The following is a 15,731-nucleotide window of genomic DNA, read 5'->3' as shown; positions in this document are numbered from 1 at the left end:
TAGTTATCGTTGTTTCTGTTGTTTGGTTGTACTAAATTACATATAATAATAATAATCATCATCATTATCAGCGTCACTATTCATATCATTCACATTCAAAAAGTGTAATCTAATTAATTACAGGATTTTTGAAAACAACTAACTATTTTGTATGTGTTTCACTGTTTGATCTGCTGCAGTCTCTGACGAGACAGCCAGACGTTACCCTACGGAACGAGCTCAGAGTTCATTATTTCCGATCTTCGGATAGGCCTGAGACCAGGCACACAACACACACCGGGACAACAAGGTCACAACTCCTCGATTTACATCCCGTACCTACTCACTGTTAGGTGAACAGGGGCTACACGTGAAAGGAGACACACCCAAATATCTCCACTCGGCCGGGGAATCGAACCCCGGTCCTCTGGTTTGTGAAGCCAGCGCTCTAACCACTGAGCTACCGTGTGTGTGTGTGTGTGTGTGTGTGTGTGTGTGTGTGTGTGTGTGTGTGTGCTTTTTTGTTTATTTGTGTGTGTGTGTTTGTGTGTGTGTATGTTTGCTTTTTTGTTTATGTGTGTGTGTGTGTGTGTGTGTGTGTGTGTGTGTGTGTGTGTGTGTGTGTGTGTGTGTGTGTGTGTGTGTGTGTCCATACCTAAGGAAGGCGTCAAGGTAACGTCTGGAGCAGGATGACCAGGTAATCTTGCCAGAACCAAGGGTGGGGGACATAATATACCTCCCAGGGTCGCAATTATTGCCAGCCTGAAGGCCGTCGTGCCGCATACCTAAGCTGGGGATGAAGACAGAAGAGAGGGATTAGGTTGATCTGCGATGAACTAGAAGAGTACGAATATAAGAGAAAAGAATGAGGTGGAAGGCGTTAGAATTGAAAGAGGAAAATAAGATAAATAAGTGAAACATATATAATAAAGAAAAGGATGAAAGGGAATAAGAAAAGAGGAAATAGACATGTATGAGCGTTAAGAAGAACAAGTGATAAGTAGATGAGGAGACATATGGATGAGAAAAAGGGACTGGAAAAGAAAGAACAGATATAACGTGAAAAATGAATGAGGAGATAAAGTGAATAAAGAACACGAGTGAAAGAGAGACGAGGGAGAAGGGAAAATTACAAGGACATATGAAGGTTTAGGGTAGTTTTCCTCACATATGAGGGTTTACGGTAGTTTTCCTCCCTCTCACTTACTTATGGCCAATTTCGTGCGCCATGACGTAGACAGACTCAAAGTGGCGACCCTCATTCACTGTGCATGAACTGGAACGAGTGCACATGCCGGCCACTGGAGCCAAGCCTGTGGAAGGAAGTTGAAGGTTGTGGAGAGGGAAGGGCAATTGAAGTTAGTGTTCGATATTGATTTCATTTAGTTACACACACACACACACACACACACACACACACACACACACACACACACACACACACACACACACACACGACGCACACACGAACACACATATATACGCACACGCACACACACACACACACACACACACACACACACACACACACACACACACACACACACACACACACACACACACACACACACACAGGTTATTTTCTTATTTTCTTATTCTCAAAGCAACTGAAGAGTTATAAAGAAAGCTGTGGTGCAGCAGGAAGAAAAAATGCTAGTCATTACAGTATAAGACACACACACACACACACACACACACACACACACACACACACAGACGCACACACGAACACACATATATACACACACACACACACACACACACACACACACGGCCCGGTAGCTCAGTGGTTAGAGCGCTGGCTTCACAAGCCAGATGACCGGGGTTCGATTCCCCGGCCGGGTGGAGATATTTGGGTGTGTCTCCTTTCACGTGTAGCCCCTGTTCACCTAGCAATGAGTAGGTACGGGTGTAAATCGAGGAGTTGTGACCTTGTTGTCCCGGTGTGTGCCTGGTCTCAGACCTATCCCAAGATCGGAAATAATGAGCTCTGAGCTCGTTCCGTAGGGTAACGTCTGGCTGCCTCGTCAGAGACTGTAGCAGATCAAACAGTGAATTACACACACACACACACACAGGTTATTTTCTTATTTTCTTATTCTCAAAGCAACTGAAGAGTTATAAAGAAAGCTGTGGTGCAGCAGGAAGAAAAAATGTTAATTAGTCATTACAGTATAATTAACGCAAAAGACGCCATGCAAAATAATCAGCAAGTTTTTGCAAGTTACTATCTTATTTTCAAAGCAGAAACAAAAACATATTGACCAAGCATTACAGTTGGATAAAACTCCATGACAATAATGCAAGGTATGCTTGATCTATCGTCAGTGGCCGACTCTATTGCATTCTGCCATAGATACACCCAAACAGTAGCAGGCCAGAGCTTAGATCCCCTGATGTGTTTCACCCCAAAAGATAAAGTTGTTCTTTTAGCATTCATTAACATAATATAATAAGAGAAAGCGTTTACAAATAAATAAATAAATAAATAAAAGATAACTCGAGAAGTGATTAGAAAAATGTTCTTTTGTTCTCGTTTACTCACCGACAACTTGCGCGTTCACTTTCCCGTCCGGGGTGATAGTGAACACGTCCAGCCCCGTCAAGATGAGTGCGTGGTCCCAATGCAGCGCGTCGCCGTCCCTCGCTGGGTTCTCGCCTCGCTGCCACAGGCAGAAGTTGGTGAGAAACTGGTCGATGTCATAGGGGCGGTAGAGGCCTGGCGGGTCCGTGTACAGAATCTCCAAACGCTTCAGCACGAACTTGACATGGTAGCCCAGCGACTCATCGTTGTACAGGAGTTGTACCTGGAAGTGTGGAGTGCTCGATGGACATGGTGAGTAGAAACGATAAGGTCATGAAGCATTGGTGCTGGATGAGTTAATCATTTAACTGATCTTAATCGAATGTTAAAGAAAAAAATAAGGTCAAGAAAATTCAATACGATCAAGTAGATCAATGAATGAATAGATAAATAAGATAAAAATAAAAAATGTTCAGTACAAGTTTTGATTAAGATTTTGAAATATATAACTATAGTAGCAAAGTTAGTGGTTGAGTAGTTACAACCTTCCACGGCTGCTGTTTCATGTATCAACTTTTTTTTATACAGTGGAGTGAATGACAACCAGGATCACAAAGAAAGGAGATAAGTTGCTAGTTCCAAAATAAGTGAAACAGGAAATTTTATAAAAGATAACTTTATTTACGAGTTTTTAACTTTTGAATCCTAAGTGCATGTCATTTAAGTTTTGTGCTGCTTTACACTGAATTGTTAACCCATTTCTCCAGTCAGCCCCTCAACACACAACCTTTTAGCCATTCAGTATATCAGCAGTCCATCTATCAGTTATTAAATAAGACTCCTCAGCATTGTCCAGTATCCAATGAACTCCACCAACATCTTATCTTCCTTATCTGAGTCATGCAGCACTCCCTCCCCCCTCTATGAGCACTTACCGCGTTCACCATGGCCAGCACCACCTTCAGCACCTGCTCCTCCGTGTCCTTGGGAAAGTTTTCCAGCATGTGGCGATACAGGTCACGGTCCACGAACACGGACGTCTCGACATAGAGGTCCTTGGTTCCCTGCACCGCCGTCCCTGTCTCATCCCTGTCCCGACACAACAAACAAGTGATTTACTGTTATTTATAGCGTTTTTTTTTTTTTTATTGATTGATTTATTCTTTTTATTGGCGTGCTAATTGCGCAAGATAAATCAAGGGACATAAAGATTACTCAATGTTAGAAGAAAATGGAGTATGGAGTATGGAGTATGGAGGATGTAATTTCGTGCGTTTTCGTTAATCAATGTGGTAATTGTGGAAAGAGTACGAGGATCTAAAACATGAAAGAAAGGAAATTGGTCTGCCTGGTCATTACTGAGAAGTTAGAGTTAAATTCTTGTTAGGAATGTGACTTTAATTCATTGAGTTTTTTCTCTTTCTACCTTTTTTTTCATTGTACTAATGGATTGAGGAAAGATTAAAGGGAAAATGAAAATGCTAAGAAAGGAAAGTGGTTGTTATAAACTGTTCCATAAAAAAAAAGTGGTACAGTTCTTTATAAAAGTAATTGTGATGTGTTGTATATGGACTTTTTTTTATCAATCGGTGTACTTAAAAAGAGATAAAGTACTAGATACTAAAACAGTCTGGAAAGAAAGTGCTGCTGATATATTGTTAAAAGAAAGTGGAAATATTTTTGGGAGAAATAACTGTTGCTTTTAGTCCGTGTAATTCATCGTTTCCTGCTTCCCCTCCGCCAACTGACCTTCATCACTTTCTGTCTTTCTTCCACCTAACTTCCTTTCTTCATCCTTCCATCTACCCCAGTGTATCCTCTCCTTCACTCACCTATATGACTTCTCTTCATCATTACGCATGTCTTCCTTCTCTTCCTTTCTCACCTAAAGTTCACTTCCTTGACGCTCTACATTTTTTTTTATTCTCGTTTGTATCCTCTCTCTCTCTCTCTCTCTCTCTCTCTCTCTCTCTCTCTCTCTCTCTCTCTCTAGTTACCAGAACTGGTGTTTTAATACAGTTCAGGACCTGCACAAAAAAACCTTAATAGTTTATCATCGATGGTTACATATTATTGAATCATGCAAAATAAAAAGAAAATATTGATATGAGAAGTATACCTATACCTATGAAAAATGTGTTTTTTAAGTGTAAATTTTTAAAAGTGAATTATTACTATTATGTGTACCACACTCCTGAGAACTCATAAAACTACATTACATATTTTACGCTTTCCTTTCCTTTATCACTGTTTGTTTCCTTCCTTCTACCTTATTTGCTTTCCTTTCCTTCTACCTTCCTTCTCTCTGTCTCTCACTCACTTTTCTTCCCTTCTGACCTCCTTCCTTTGTCTTCCCTGGTTTTTCTTTCCTTCTCCCATTACCTGCCCTCCCTCCTTCCCTCCCTTCCTCCCACTCACCTGTCATAACTCCTGCCGGGGTTCAGGTCGTCCCACTCGGATCTCAAGTGCGAGTCCACCACGTGCTCATAGCTGTCGTAGTAGGAGCGCAGGCCGGTACGTTCCCCCATCGCTGCCCTTGCCTCCTGACCTGTCATGAAGGATCTCCGCGGCCTCGACACTGCCGGGTCATGTTATCATCACAGTATATTCTCTCTCTCTCTCTCTCTCTCTCTCTCTCTCTCTCTCTCTCTCTCTCTCTCTCTCTCTCTCCTGATAATTTCCTTCCTCACCCACTTATTGTTTCCTCAATACGCATTTAGAAGCGCCTGGGAATGTCGTGTGAGCGTAAGAAACCTGAGGAGAATAGAATGTTGAGGATACAAAAGAAAAGACGAAAGGGTGTGAGGGAATATTTATGATTGTGAATATTAGTGAAGGCAAGTAAATTGGTTTGTGTTGGTTATCGATCTTTAAAGGAAATATCAGTCTTATATAAAAGGAAATCTAATGTCCACTTCTGAGACGTGAAGAAAAATGTGATGTGCTTTGGTTTTCTAGTGATTATTTTTCCCTTTTCAAAAGAGTTTTAGTCTTAGACATTCTAAAGGAGCTTACTGCATATCTAATAAAACACGAAAGTTGAAACATTCGCTTATGACAAGGAGAAGCATTAGCTTATCTTTCTTCATTTAGTTAAATCACACTTTTCTTATTAAACTTATGGAAACAGATTAAATTTTTTTATCAGTCACAGACACAGGGAAGTGGTGGCGTAGTGGATGTAGTGGATAAGGTGGTGAGTGTGGGATCGGGCAGATGTCCACGCGTAGGTTCGAATCCCACCACGTACCACCTTGATACTTTGCCATTTGTCGAGTGGTTTAAAGTTACCTACATGTCACCATGATACCCAGGTTCTAGGTAGTTACACCAAAAATAAAATTGCCTGCGCCACTAATGGGTGGAAGTTGAACAGCGCTTCAAGTAAAAAGTAAACCTACAGGCACGATAACCGCAACATAAAAACAATAATAATAACAATAACAAATAAATAGATAAATTGTAAATAAATTGAGCAAATTCTTCACACTGCATTTCTGAAGTTATTTTAATCTTTTTGCTGCCAAATACAAGCAGATACAGAAGGCAGCTGTGACTGCCAAGGTGGCTGGCGTTACTTCTAATTAAGGATTGGTGAGTAGCAGTGTTTGGTGTTTGTCATGAATGAAAGCAAGGAGTGACACTGAATTGGCCAAGTATTCTACACACACACACACACACACACACACACACACACACACAGCCCGGTAGCTCAGTGGTTAGAGCGCTGGCTTCACAAGCCAGATGACCGGGGTTCGATTCCCCGGCCAGGTGGAGATATTTGGGTGTGTCTCCTTTCACGTGTAGCCCCTGTTCACATAGCAGTGAGTAGGTACGGGATGTAAATCGAGGAGTTGTGACCTTGTTGTCCCGGTGTGTGGTGTGTGCCTGATCTCAGACCTATCCCAAGATCGGAAATAATAAGCTCTGAGCTCGTTCCGTAGGGTAACGTCTGGCTGTCTCGTCAGAGACTGCAGCAGATCAAACAATGAAAAAAAACCCAGTGAACAGTGAATTACACACACACCGCGTAGTATAGTGGTTAGCACACTCGGCTCACAACTGAGAGGGTCCGGGTTCGAGTTCCGGGAGCGACGAGGGAAATGGGCAATCCTCTTAATTATAGTTTCTTCACCTAGCAGGAAGTATAGGTACGGGATGTAACTCGAGGGGTTGTGGCCTCGCTTTCCCGGTATGTGTGGTGTGTGATGTGGTCTTAGTCCCATCCGAAGATCGGTCAGTATGAGCTCTGAGCTCTTTCAGTAGGGGAAAAGTTGGCTGGGTGAAGTAAACGACCATGGTGAACACACGCACACACGCACCCACCCACCCACACTCTCTCTCTCTCTCTCTCTCTCTCTCTCTCTCTCTCTCTCTCTCTCTCTCTCTCTCTCTCTCTCTCTCTCTCTCTCTCTCTCTCTCTCTCTCTCTCTATATATATATATATATATATATATATATATATATATATATATATATATATTGTAAATCAAATAATAGTGTATAAAAATCCTTGGTTCATTAAATGTTTGGGAATTTTGTTTTTAGTACTGAATATTTCATAACACTATTCACCTTGATTTCATTTCCCTGTACTTTGTTCCCTTGTTCCTTGTATGGCGCGCTAGAATGACTCAGGTATCTTTTGAAAACATTATGTGTCTCTCTCACCTTTATACCTTGAAAACATAATACTTCTCCGTTTTTATGCATTGAAAACATTCTCTCTCTCTCTCTCTCTCTCTCTCTCTCTCTCTCTCTCTCTCTCTCTCTCTCTCTCTCTCTCTCTCTCTCTCTCTCTCTCTCTCTCTCTCTCTTTCTCTCTCCACACACACACACACACACACACACACACACACACACACACACACACACACACACACACACACACACACTTTGTTCCCGGCATGGAGTTCTTGTTCCGTTTCTGTGGTGAAGTGACTCACGATATTCTGGGGCTGCTAGGGCGGTGACCCTGGTGTAGAGAATGTGGGTGGGGATGTCGGACGTGGCGCTAAGGCTTCGTCGCCGCCTTGCATGGGTCACCTCGCTTGGCAGGGGCTCGATTATGTACTCCTGGGAGGGCCCGTGAATAACACCCCGCTGCATCGAAGAAAACAAGGGTGTTGAGACGGTGACTCGGGTAAAAGATCCAACAACGAAAAAGTGTGTTGAAATAAAAGTTCCAAATTCTACAAGAGAAATAAGGAAGATTGACTTCCAATACTACAAAAAGAAAAGGCAGGAAGAACACATTCTACATCATACGAGTTTAGTAAGAAGAACCTTACAAGAGAAATGAGAGTTCATTCCAAATAATTCAAGACAGAAGAACTGAGATTAAGAGATTCTTGAAACAACTAGTAATACGAATAAAAAGGAGACAGGAAATGAAATAAGAAAGTCACAAGATAAAAGTATTCTATAACCCTACACCTGCGAAGAAATCAATCAGATATTTTCACGTCCAGCAGATCAATCAACTCACAACATGACCACACAGCTCCACGGCGATGGTGGCAGCATTGGGGTACTTGGCCTCCGTCTGGTCTACGCCATGGTAGTAGCAGCCCAGGTCGCTGCTGCCCAACTCCCTCACCTCCCGCACCTGCTCCCCACGACGACCCACGAAGGCGAAGTGCGGCGACACGAGCTCATTGTTTGGGTGCAGCCTATGGAAGCGACAGGAAGGTGTAAATTATTCCAGAGAGAGCGGTTGATGGTAAACAGACAGGGACAGACATGCAGGTAGACAGACGAATACGATAAAAGTTAAGGTGGCGGAAGAAGACGAGGGAGGAGGAGGAGGAGGAGGAGGAGGAGGAGGAGGAGGAGGAGGAGATGAAGATGAAATTGAGTAAAAGAGGGGAAAAAAGAAATTAAAAGATGAATAGTGAAGCAAGAAAAGAAGATCAAATACAAGACCAAGAACACGAAAACAAGAAAAGGAAAATAAAGAAAAAAAAATGATAGGGATGAAGGAAATGGAAATTTAAACGTGTATTTTCCAAACTTACTTGAAATTGAACGTCTTCCCCAGAGCTTGAAGTCTCAGTAAGGGCTGTGAGTCAATCTGCTCTGGGACCTCAGTGATTCTAATGTCCCGTTTTCTCACGCTTGACCTCTTGTTCCTTTCCTGTCCGCCCGGAAACTCCAAGTGAGGTTCCACAAGACTGTAGACAGGCACTGTACAGGAGCAAATGAGAGAGAGAGAGGGGGGGGGGTGAAGAAAGAGAAAAGGAAGAAAAATATAAAATAAAAAAGGCGTATTTTCTTGTTTTACATTATCATTTTTTTTATGTTTCGTTTTATTTTATGTGTTTTCTATATTTGATTTGCTTATTTTATTTCTTTCTTTCTCCATTTTGACAGGGTCATACAAAGTAAATAAAAAAAAATTTACGATAATAACTAGATGATATATATCAATCAATCATATGCGTATGTTTAGAGAGTTGGTGAACATTCATACATGCAAATTCATACAATATTTACAGCAGACAGTGGTGAATGTATGTATGTATGTATGTATGTATGTATGTATACCCACTATGAGAAAGTACATGTGTCTTCCTTTTTTTTATTTATCTTTGTTTTAATCATCGTGTAAGGACAAGGTTTAGTATTACATCATAGTGTTAAGTGAATGCTGAATAATGAATGAGACAGCGCTTGTTTTGTGTTGTGAAAGTGTTACACATACTTTCATTGTTTTACACACTCTCTCTCTCTCTCTCTCTCTCTCTCTCTCTCTCTCTCTCTCTCTCTCTCTCTCTCTCTCTCTCTCTCTCTCTCTCTCACCTTTGTGTTTCCTTTCTTCTTTCTCACTTCCTGTATCTCTTTCTTCGAACTTTTTTTTTTACCTCATTCTCTCTTCTTTCCTTCCATACATCTCTTCTCGCTCACCTGTGCATCTCTTACCTGTCTCTCTCCCTTGAAGACTACACGCAGCTCCTCTGCCGTCAACTCCCGTGTGGTAGCACCCTGAGAGAGAGAGAGAGAGAGAGAGAGAGAGAGAGAGAGAGAGAGAGAGAGAGAGAGAGAGAGAGAGAGAGAGAGAGAGAGAGAGAGAGAGAGAGAGAGAGAGAGAGAGAGAGAATTATAATGCCGTTAGTTGGTTCGAAGACAGCTGATGTAGTAAATAACGCTATTCTTGATGGAAAAAGCCACCAGGTGTGACATGTAATTTGTGGAACTTACCTGAGTTGTTACGTACGTTGAGGTTATTATTGTTACTGTTGCTCTCTCTCTCTCTCTCTCTCTCTCTCTCTCTCTCTCTCTCTCTCTCTCTCTCTCTCTCTCTCTCTCTCCAAAATCATGCTCCATTAACAATTTTCTTTTCCCTACCTACTTCAAGACACCACCACCACCACCACCACCACCACCAAGACCACCATAACAACCACCACCACCACCACCACAATCACCACTACCACCACCACCACCAACCACCACCTCCACTATCACCATTATTATTACCACCACAATCACTACAGGCCATAAATTATTATTAGTTGATTCACTCTAATTTATACGTTACTTTATTACTATTCTCTCTCTCTCTCTCTCTCTCTCTCTCTCTCTCTCTCTCTCTCTCTCTCTCTCTCTCTCTTGATATAGGTATTGGTTTTGCCGCTAATCCGCTAATGGAAATAACTTTTTTTAGAAGGCAGAGAGAGAGAGGGAGAGAGAGAGAGAGAGAGAGAGAGAGAGAGAGAGAGAGAGAGAGAAAGAGAGAGAGAGAGGAGAGAGGGAAGAGAGAAACAAAACGATAAAAAAAACGAAAAGCAAGAGGAAAGGAGAAACAGACACCAAACAAAAAGAAGCGAGGGATGATGCAAACATGTACAAGAAAAGGAATAAAACACGAGGAAACGGTAAAGGTGAAGAAACGAGACGAGGGAGAGACAGACAAAGGGAATGAGGTGGAGAAGGAGAGGAAAAGAGAGAGAAAAGTGAGTTAGCAAGAACTTGGTACCAGAGAGAGAGAGAGAGAGAGAGAGAGAGAGAGAGAGAGAGAGAGAGAGAGAGGTGCAATTAGTAGTGGGGCGTGGGCTGCTTCGCACTGCTGGTCCTTCACGCCCACACGCCCGTGACGCCTGCAGTAGCGGGACGCCCTTAAGAGGAGAGAGTGAGAGAAAAAGAAGAAAGTGTCAGAGAGAGAGAGAGAGAGAGAGAGAGAGAGAGAGAGCCACATACCCACCCACCCCCTCACCGTTCCCACACGCACATACATCCTCAGTCTATAGCAGCAGCAACAACAACACAACAAAAACTGCGACATCAACAAAACAACAAAGAAACAGACAAACAGGCTAACAAACACTGTCCAGCCCCGCCCTTTTATCATACAAGGAAGAAACGGTACTCTTCCGGGGAGAGGGAGAGAGAATAGAGAGAGAGAGAGAGAGAGAGAGAGAGAGAGAGAGAGAGAGAGAGAGAGAGAGAGAGAGAGAGAGAGAGAGAGAGAGAGAGAGAGAGAGAGAGAGAGAGAGAGAGAGAGAATAAATAACAAAAAAAAATATATTGCAAAGAGAATTTGAAAATGGGCCAAAATCTGAATAATTAGGGGAAGAAAGACAAACAAAATTATGTGAACTTGTACTAAGTCTGCACTTGCAAGGGGAGAATGGAATACAAAAGAAAAAAAAAGAAAAGGGAAGAAACCAGAGCAAGAAGCAAAAATAAAGAAGCAAAAATGGAAGAAGGGAGGTAAAATTGAGATTGAGTAAGGATGGGACGGAAGGTGACAGGCTGGGAGGAAGGATTAAAGAAAGGAGAAAGAGAAAATATGAAGGGACAAGGAGAGATGAAGGAGGAATAATTGGGGAAGGGAATTACTGAGAGTATGTCATTATGGAGCCGTAAAGGTGTGTCGCGATGAGAGAGAGAGAGAGAGAGAGAGAGAGAGAGAGAGAGAGAGAGAGAGAGAGAGAGAGAGAGAGAGAGAGAGAGAGAGAGAGAGAGAGAGAGAGAGAGAGAGAGAGAGAGAGAGAGAGAGAGAGAGAGAGAGAGAGAGAGAGAGAGAGAGAGGTTCTAATAAGCAGACAATTATACTCGAAAATAATATATAGAGAGACAGACATACTAACATTTAGAAAGAAAGACAGTGACAGACAGAAAAGTGGATGGCACTGGAATAAATCAAATGGACTGTAAGACACAATTATATGTCAACGATCGGATAATTTGTTAAAAAAAACTGTCTGACATACACGCTGACATACCTATGAATTAACAGTAAATTAATAGACATTAAACAAGATAGACAGAGAAACAGGTAAGAAAATAAGCAAATAAAAAGATTGACAAGCAAATAGATATACAAATAAACGGACATGACAACAGACAGGTCGATTAAATGACAAATAGATTGCTTAAAATATATAGAGATAAGTAAACAGAGATAAATAAACATGTAAAGACAGTAAGACAGAGGGATAGACAAAAAGACAGACAGACAGACAGACAGACAGAAACGAAAAAAATCAGAACAGGAGGAAAACAAAAAGAAGAAACATGAAAAACATGACTTCAGATAAGAGAGAATAAGTTGAGCAAGAGAGAGAGAGAGAGAGAGAGAGAGAGAGAGAGAGAGAGAGAGAGAAGGGGACGGAGGGAATGGGAGGATAGGAGAGGACTTGATATAATAAAAAGACATGAAAAACTTAACTACTAAAACAAAAACTGAAAGGAAGATGAATAACTATGTGATTAGCGCAAGAAGAGAAGGTGGAGGAGAGGAGGGGAGAGAAAGTAGTGCATAGAGGAAAGGGAGAAATTCGGTCGGAAATGAGGGCGAGAGGGAGGCATGAATAATATTAAAGGGGAAACAATAAGATAAATAAAATAGATATGAATAACATGGAACAAAGGATTGAAACAACTTTCCTTTTCATTCTTTCCATTACTCTTTCTTTTCTTTCATCATATCCTTCTCCTCCTCCTCCTCTTCTTCCTCCTCCTCCTTCTCCTCCATATTTTTGGTGTATTGAAACGGTGACAAGATTTAAACAAAAGACAGGGAGACATGAATCGCAAACTGAGTTTAAAAAAGAAGGTAAAAAAAGCGATCTACATGCAAGAGAGAGAGAGAGAGAGAGAGAGAGAGAGAGAGAGAGAGAGAGAAGATTAGGATCTTTCTGGGTTAACTTTTTTACTATTTTGCTTTTCTTGGTCAAATGACATCATTAGTATCACGTCAGAGGCTGCTGATATTCTCTCTCTCTCTCTCTCTCTCTCTCTCTCTCTCTCTCTCTCTCTCTCTCTCTCTCTCTCTCTCTCTCTCTCTCTCTCTCTCTCTCTCTCTCTCTCTCTCTCTCTCTCTCTCTCTCATTGCAGACACCAATCATCACATTCTAACCTTATATACAAGAAGTAGTGCGAAATGTGATGTTTGCGTGACGGTGAGGTGGACGTGACGTGTAAGCGTGATGCATGAGCAATGTTACGCAAGGTGCATATGTACTCACGTAAAAGTGGCGAATTATTGTGACGTGCTAATGTAACGCGAACGTTAGGTGTTAGTCAAGGACGTGAAAGTAATATAAGAAGGAGACGTAACATAAGGCGGTGTATGCGCAACCCATTTTTTATTTATTTATTTATTTATTTTTTTTTTTTGTGTGTGTATGTGAGTGACGTATATTGCTAATTAGATTGGTTTACTTTTAGCGGTGTTTGTGAGTGTTAGCGATGGACTATAGAAAAAGGAATGGAGATAAGCCGAAGAGATAAATAATTGATAAAGAAGAAAAAATAAATGAAAGACAGATGAAAATAAGAATAATAAAAGAAAACAAATTGATAAGATAACAGGCAGTGATGGAGGTATAGAAAAAAATAGGATTAAGAAGTGAAAGAGAGAATATATAGGAAAGAAGAGATGAAAAGGAAGTAATACATTAGAGAGGTAAGAAAAGAGAGAAAAGAGGAAAACAAGAAAGCAAACGATTAGAGAGAGAGAGAGAGAGAGAGAGAGAGAGAGAGAGAGAGAGAGAGAGAGAGATCCCATTATCAGCCTCACCGTCAGTGGCCACAAAAACAACAGTAGCAGCATTAGGAGTGGCTGGGTGTGGGCGGCTGAGGAGTGGCGGGCCATGGTGGCTGGGGGGATGAAAAGATGAGCCGCTTTACTGCATCTGCGGAGTGAGAAATTATCGTCATCATCATCATCATCATCGTCGTCGTCATCGTCGTCGTCTTCGTTGTCGTCTTCGTTGTCGTTATCAATTTAGTACCATCATCATATGTCATAAAATAATTTTTGTGGATATTGCTCTCCTCCTCCTCCTCCTCCTCCTCCTCCTTCTTCTCTTCCTATTTCCCTCTCTATCACATCACTATCACCACAATATCCTGTTGACTTTCAAAATATGCATAGTTATTTTGTAGCATTTTACCCACTCACCCATGGATGCCCCAACAATGTCCATGCATGTAACACTAGACTTCACCGTATTTTCCATTACCTTTGTCACATCTTAGCGCACTATTGTAACAATTAGATAATATTGTCCTATAAACCGTCTATAAATATTACACACCCCTCTTCTTTTTTTTTTTTACTTTTTATTTCTCTCCCTTATTTTCTGCTTCTCACGCTCTTACACACCGTTAACTTCACACTTTGGAACTCCCAACTTACTTTTGTATTTTTCCTTAACCTTATGACTTGAATTCTTTCTAGAGAAAGATTTAAAAATTCTTCAGTTTTTGGGTAATCTTTTTGGATGTTTCTTTTAGAGACTTTCACTTTAGTATTTTATTTCTAAGTTTCCGTAGCCTTAGAACAGTGCTCCTCTCTCATAAAAAAAAAAAGGAAGAAAAAAATAATTTGATACATAGATTGAAAAATAAATTGTACAAGAAAAAAATAATTTCAGAACCAGTCATTAGTACTCCATTATTCACCTCTTGATTTACACTCACGTCAAATCACTCATACTGAATTACTCACCGCATCGCAACACCGTATTTTCCTCACATCCAGCACGTCACTCATCTCTCACTCCTGTGTTTTGCATTACGCATCCCTGCATCTCGATTAACTCACCCACCGGAGTTGTTGTTACGTGTATTGTGAGGATGCAAGAGTGGGATTGAAGTACGCACGCCCATCCGCCCACACACACCCACGGAAGCCACCTGCACTGATATCATCCCTGTGTGTTAGCAGGAGCCATCGACCTCAGGCATAAACATTGAGTATTCCTTTTTTTTTTTCTCTTCAATCAGTCTCGGTTCTATTGCCATTGTTGTTTGTTGATCCTCTTCCTCTCTACTCGTCTTCCTTCTCCTCTTCAACCACCTTGCCTGTCATTCTCCACTTCCTCTTCCTTCTTCTACTTATGTGTCATTTCTGCTTCTCTGCCTCTTCCTCCTTTTCTTCCTCCTCCTCCTCATTCTCATCCTCCTCCTTGTCCTCGTCCTCGTCCTTCTCCTCCTTCTCCCTCTCCTCCTCCTGCTTCTCTTCCTCCTCCTTTTCCTTCCCTTTTCCTCCTCCTTCCCCTCCTCCTCCTCCTCCTCCTCTTGCTCCTCCTCCTCCTCCTCCTCCTCCTCCACCAGCACCTTCTCACGTCATCTCGTTTACCTTGTGGTATTGTTTCCTTTATTTACACAACTTTGGGCGCAAAACAAAAAAGACAAATAAATTGCACAAACAGATACAGAAACATATATTACCTGCGTATGACTTATTCTTATCTTTCTTTCTTTCTATCCTTCTTTCTTTCTTTCTTTTTTTCTCTCTTTCTGTAATTCTTTTTTTTTTTTCGTTCTTTTACCTCAAATTCATTCATCTACTAACTTGTTTCTCTCTCTCTCTCTCTCTCTCTCTCTCTCTCTCTCTCTCTCTCTCTCTCTCTCTCTCTCTCTCTCTCTCTCTCTCTCTCTCTCTCTCTCTCTCTCTCTGTCAGTCTGTCTGTCTCCGTACCGGATATAGATTAAAGAGTTGTAGACCAAAAAGGGAATAAAAACTGATTAAAGGGAATCCCGCAAATATGATTATGTTCTCTGTGACAGATGTTGTTGTTGTTGTTGTTGTTGTGTGTGTGTGTGTGTGTGTGTGTGTGTGTGTGTGTGTGTGTGTGTGTGTGTGTGTGTGTGTGTGTGTGTGTGTGTGTGTGCGGTTAGGTAATCTTGCTTGTGTTTCTTTTTTTATTTATTTATCTTTGGCAATAACCTGTGTTTTTATTTACTTATTCATTTGTTATTCATTCATGTGCAT

At 41.4% G+C, this 15,731-nt stretch overlaps 1 protein-coding gene across 1 annotated transcript in view; it reads right to left on the bottom strand.

Annotated features, from left to right (window-relative positions):
* LOC123505354 (A disintegrin and metalloproteinase with thrombospondin motifs adt-2-like) overlaps positions 1–14,467 on the bottom strand; it is a 30,582-nt gene extending 16,115 nt beyond the window's left edge. Inside the window, exons 1-11 of the mRNA XM_045256572.1 lie at positions 14,463–14,467; positions 13,530–13,633; positions 9,425–9,487; positions 8,521–8,689; positions 7,992–8,175; positions 7,450–7,606; positions 4,922–5,081; positions 3,439–3,592; positions 2,525–2,786; positions 1,187–1,292; positions 635–769 (exon numbers count right to left, since the gene is read on the bottom strand). Coding sequence (XP_045112507.1) covers positions 635–769; positions 1,187–1,292; positions 2,525–2,786; positions 3,439–3,592; positions 4,922–5,081; positions 7,450–7,606; positions 7,992–8,175; positions 8,521–8,689; positions 9,425–9,487; positions 13,530–13,633; positions 14,463–14,467 — 1,499 coding nt within the window. The remainder of the gene's footprint in view (positions 1–634; positions 770–1,186; positions 1,293–2,524; positions 2,787–3,438; positions 3,593–4,921; positions 5,082–7,449; positions 7,607–7,991; positions 8,176–8,520; positions 8,690–9,424; positions 9,488–13,529; positions 13,634–14,462) is intronic.
* Between the last annotated feature and the right edge of the window lie 1,264 nt (positions 14,468–15,731).

Source organism: Portunus trituberculatus, chromosome 18 (genome assembly GCF_017591435.1).
Source record: "Portunus trituberculatus isolate SZX2019 chromosome 18, ASM1759143v1, whole genome shotgun sequence".
NCBI classification, from domain to species: Eukaryota; Metazoa; Arthropoda; class Malacostraca; order Decapoda; family Portunidae; genus Portunus; species Portunus trituberculatus.
The sequence above is the reverse complement of the archived record's forward strand: the minus strand, read 5'-3'. Positions and strand labels throughout refer to the sequence as shown.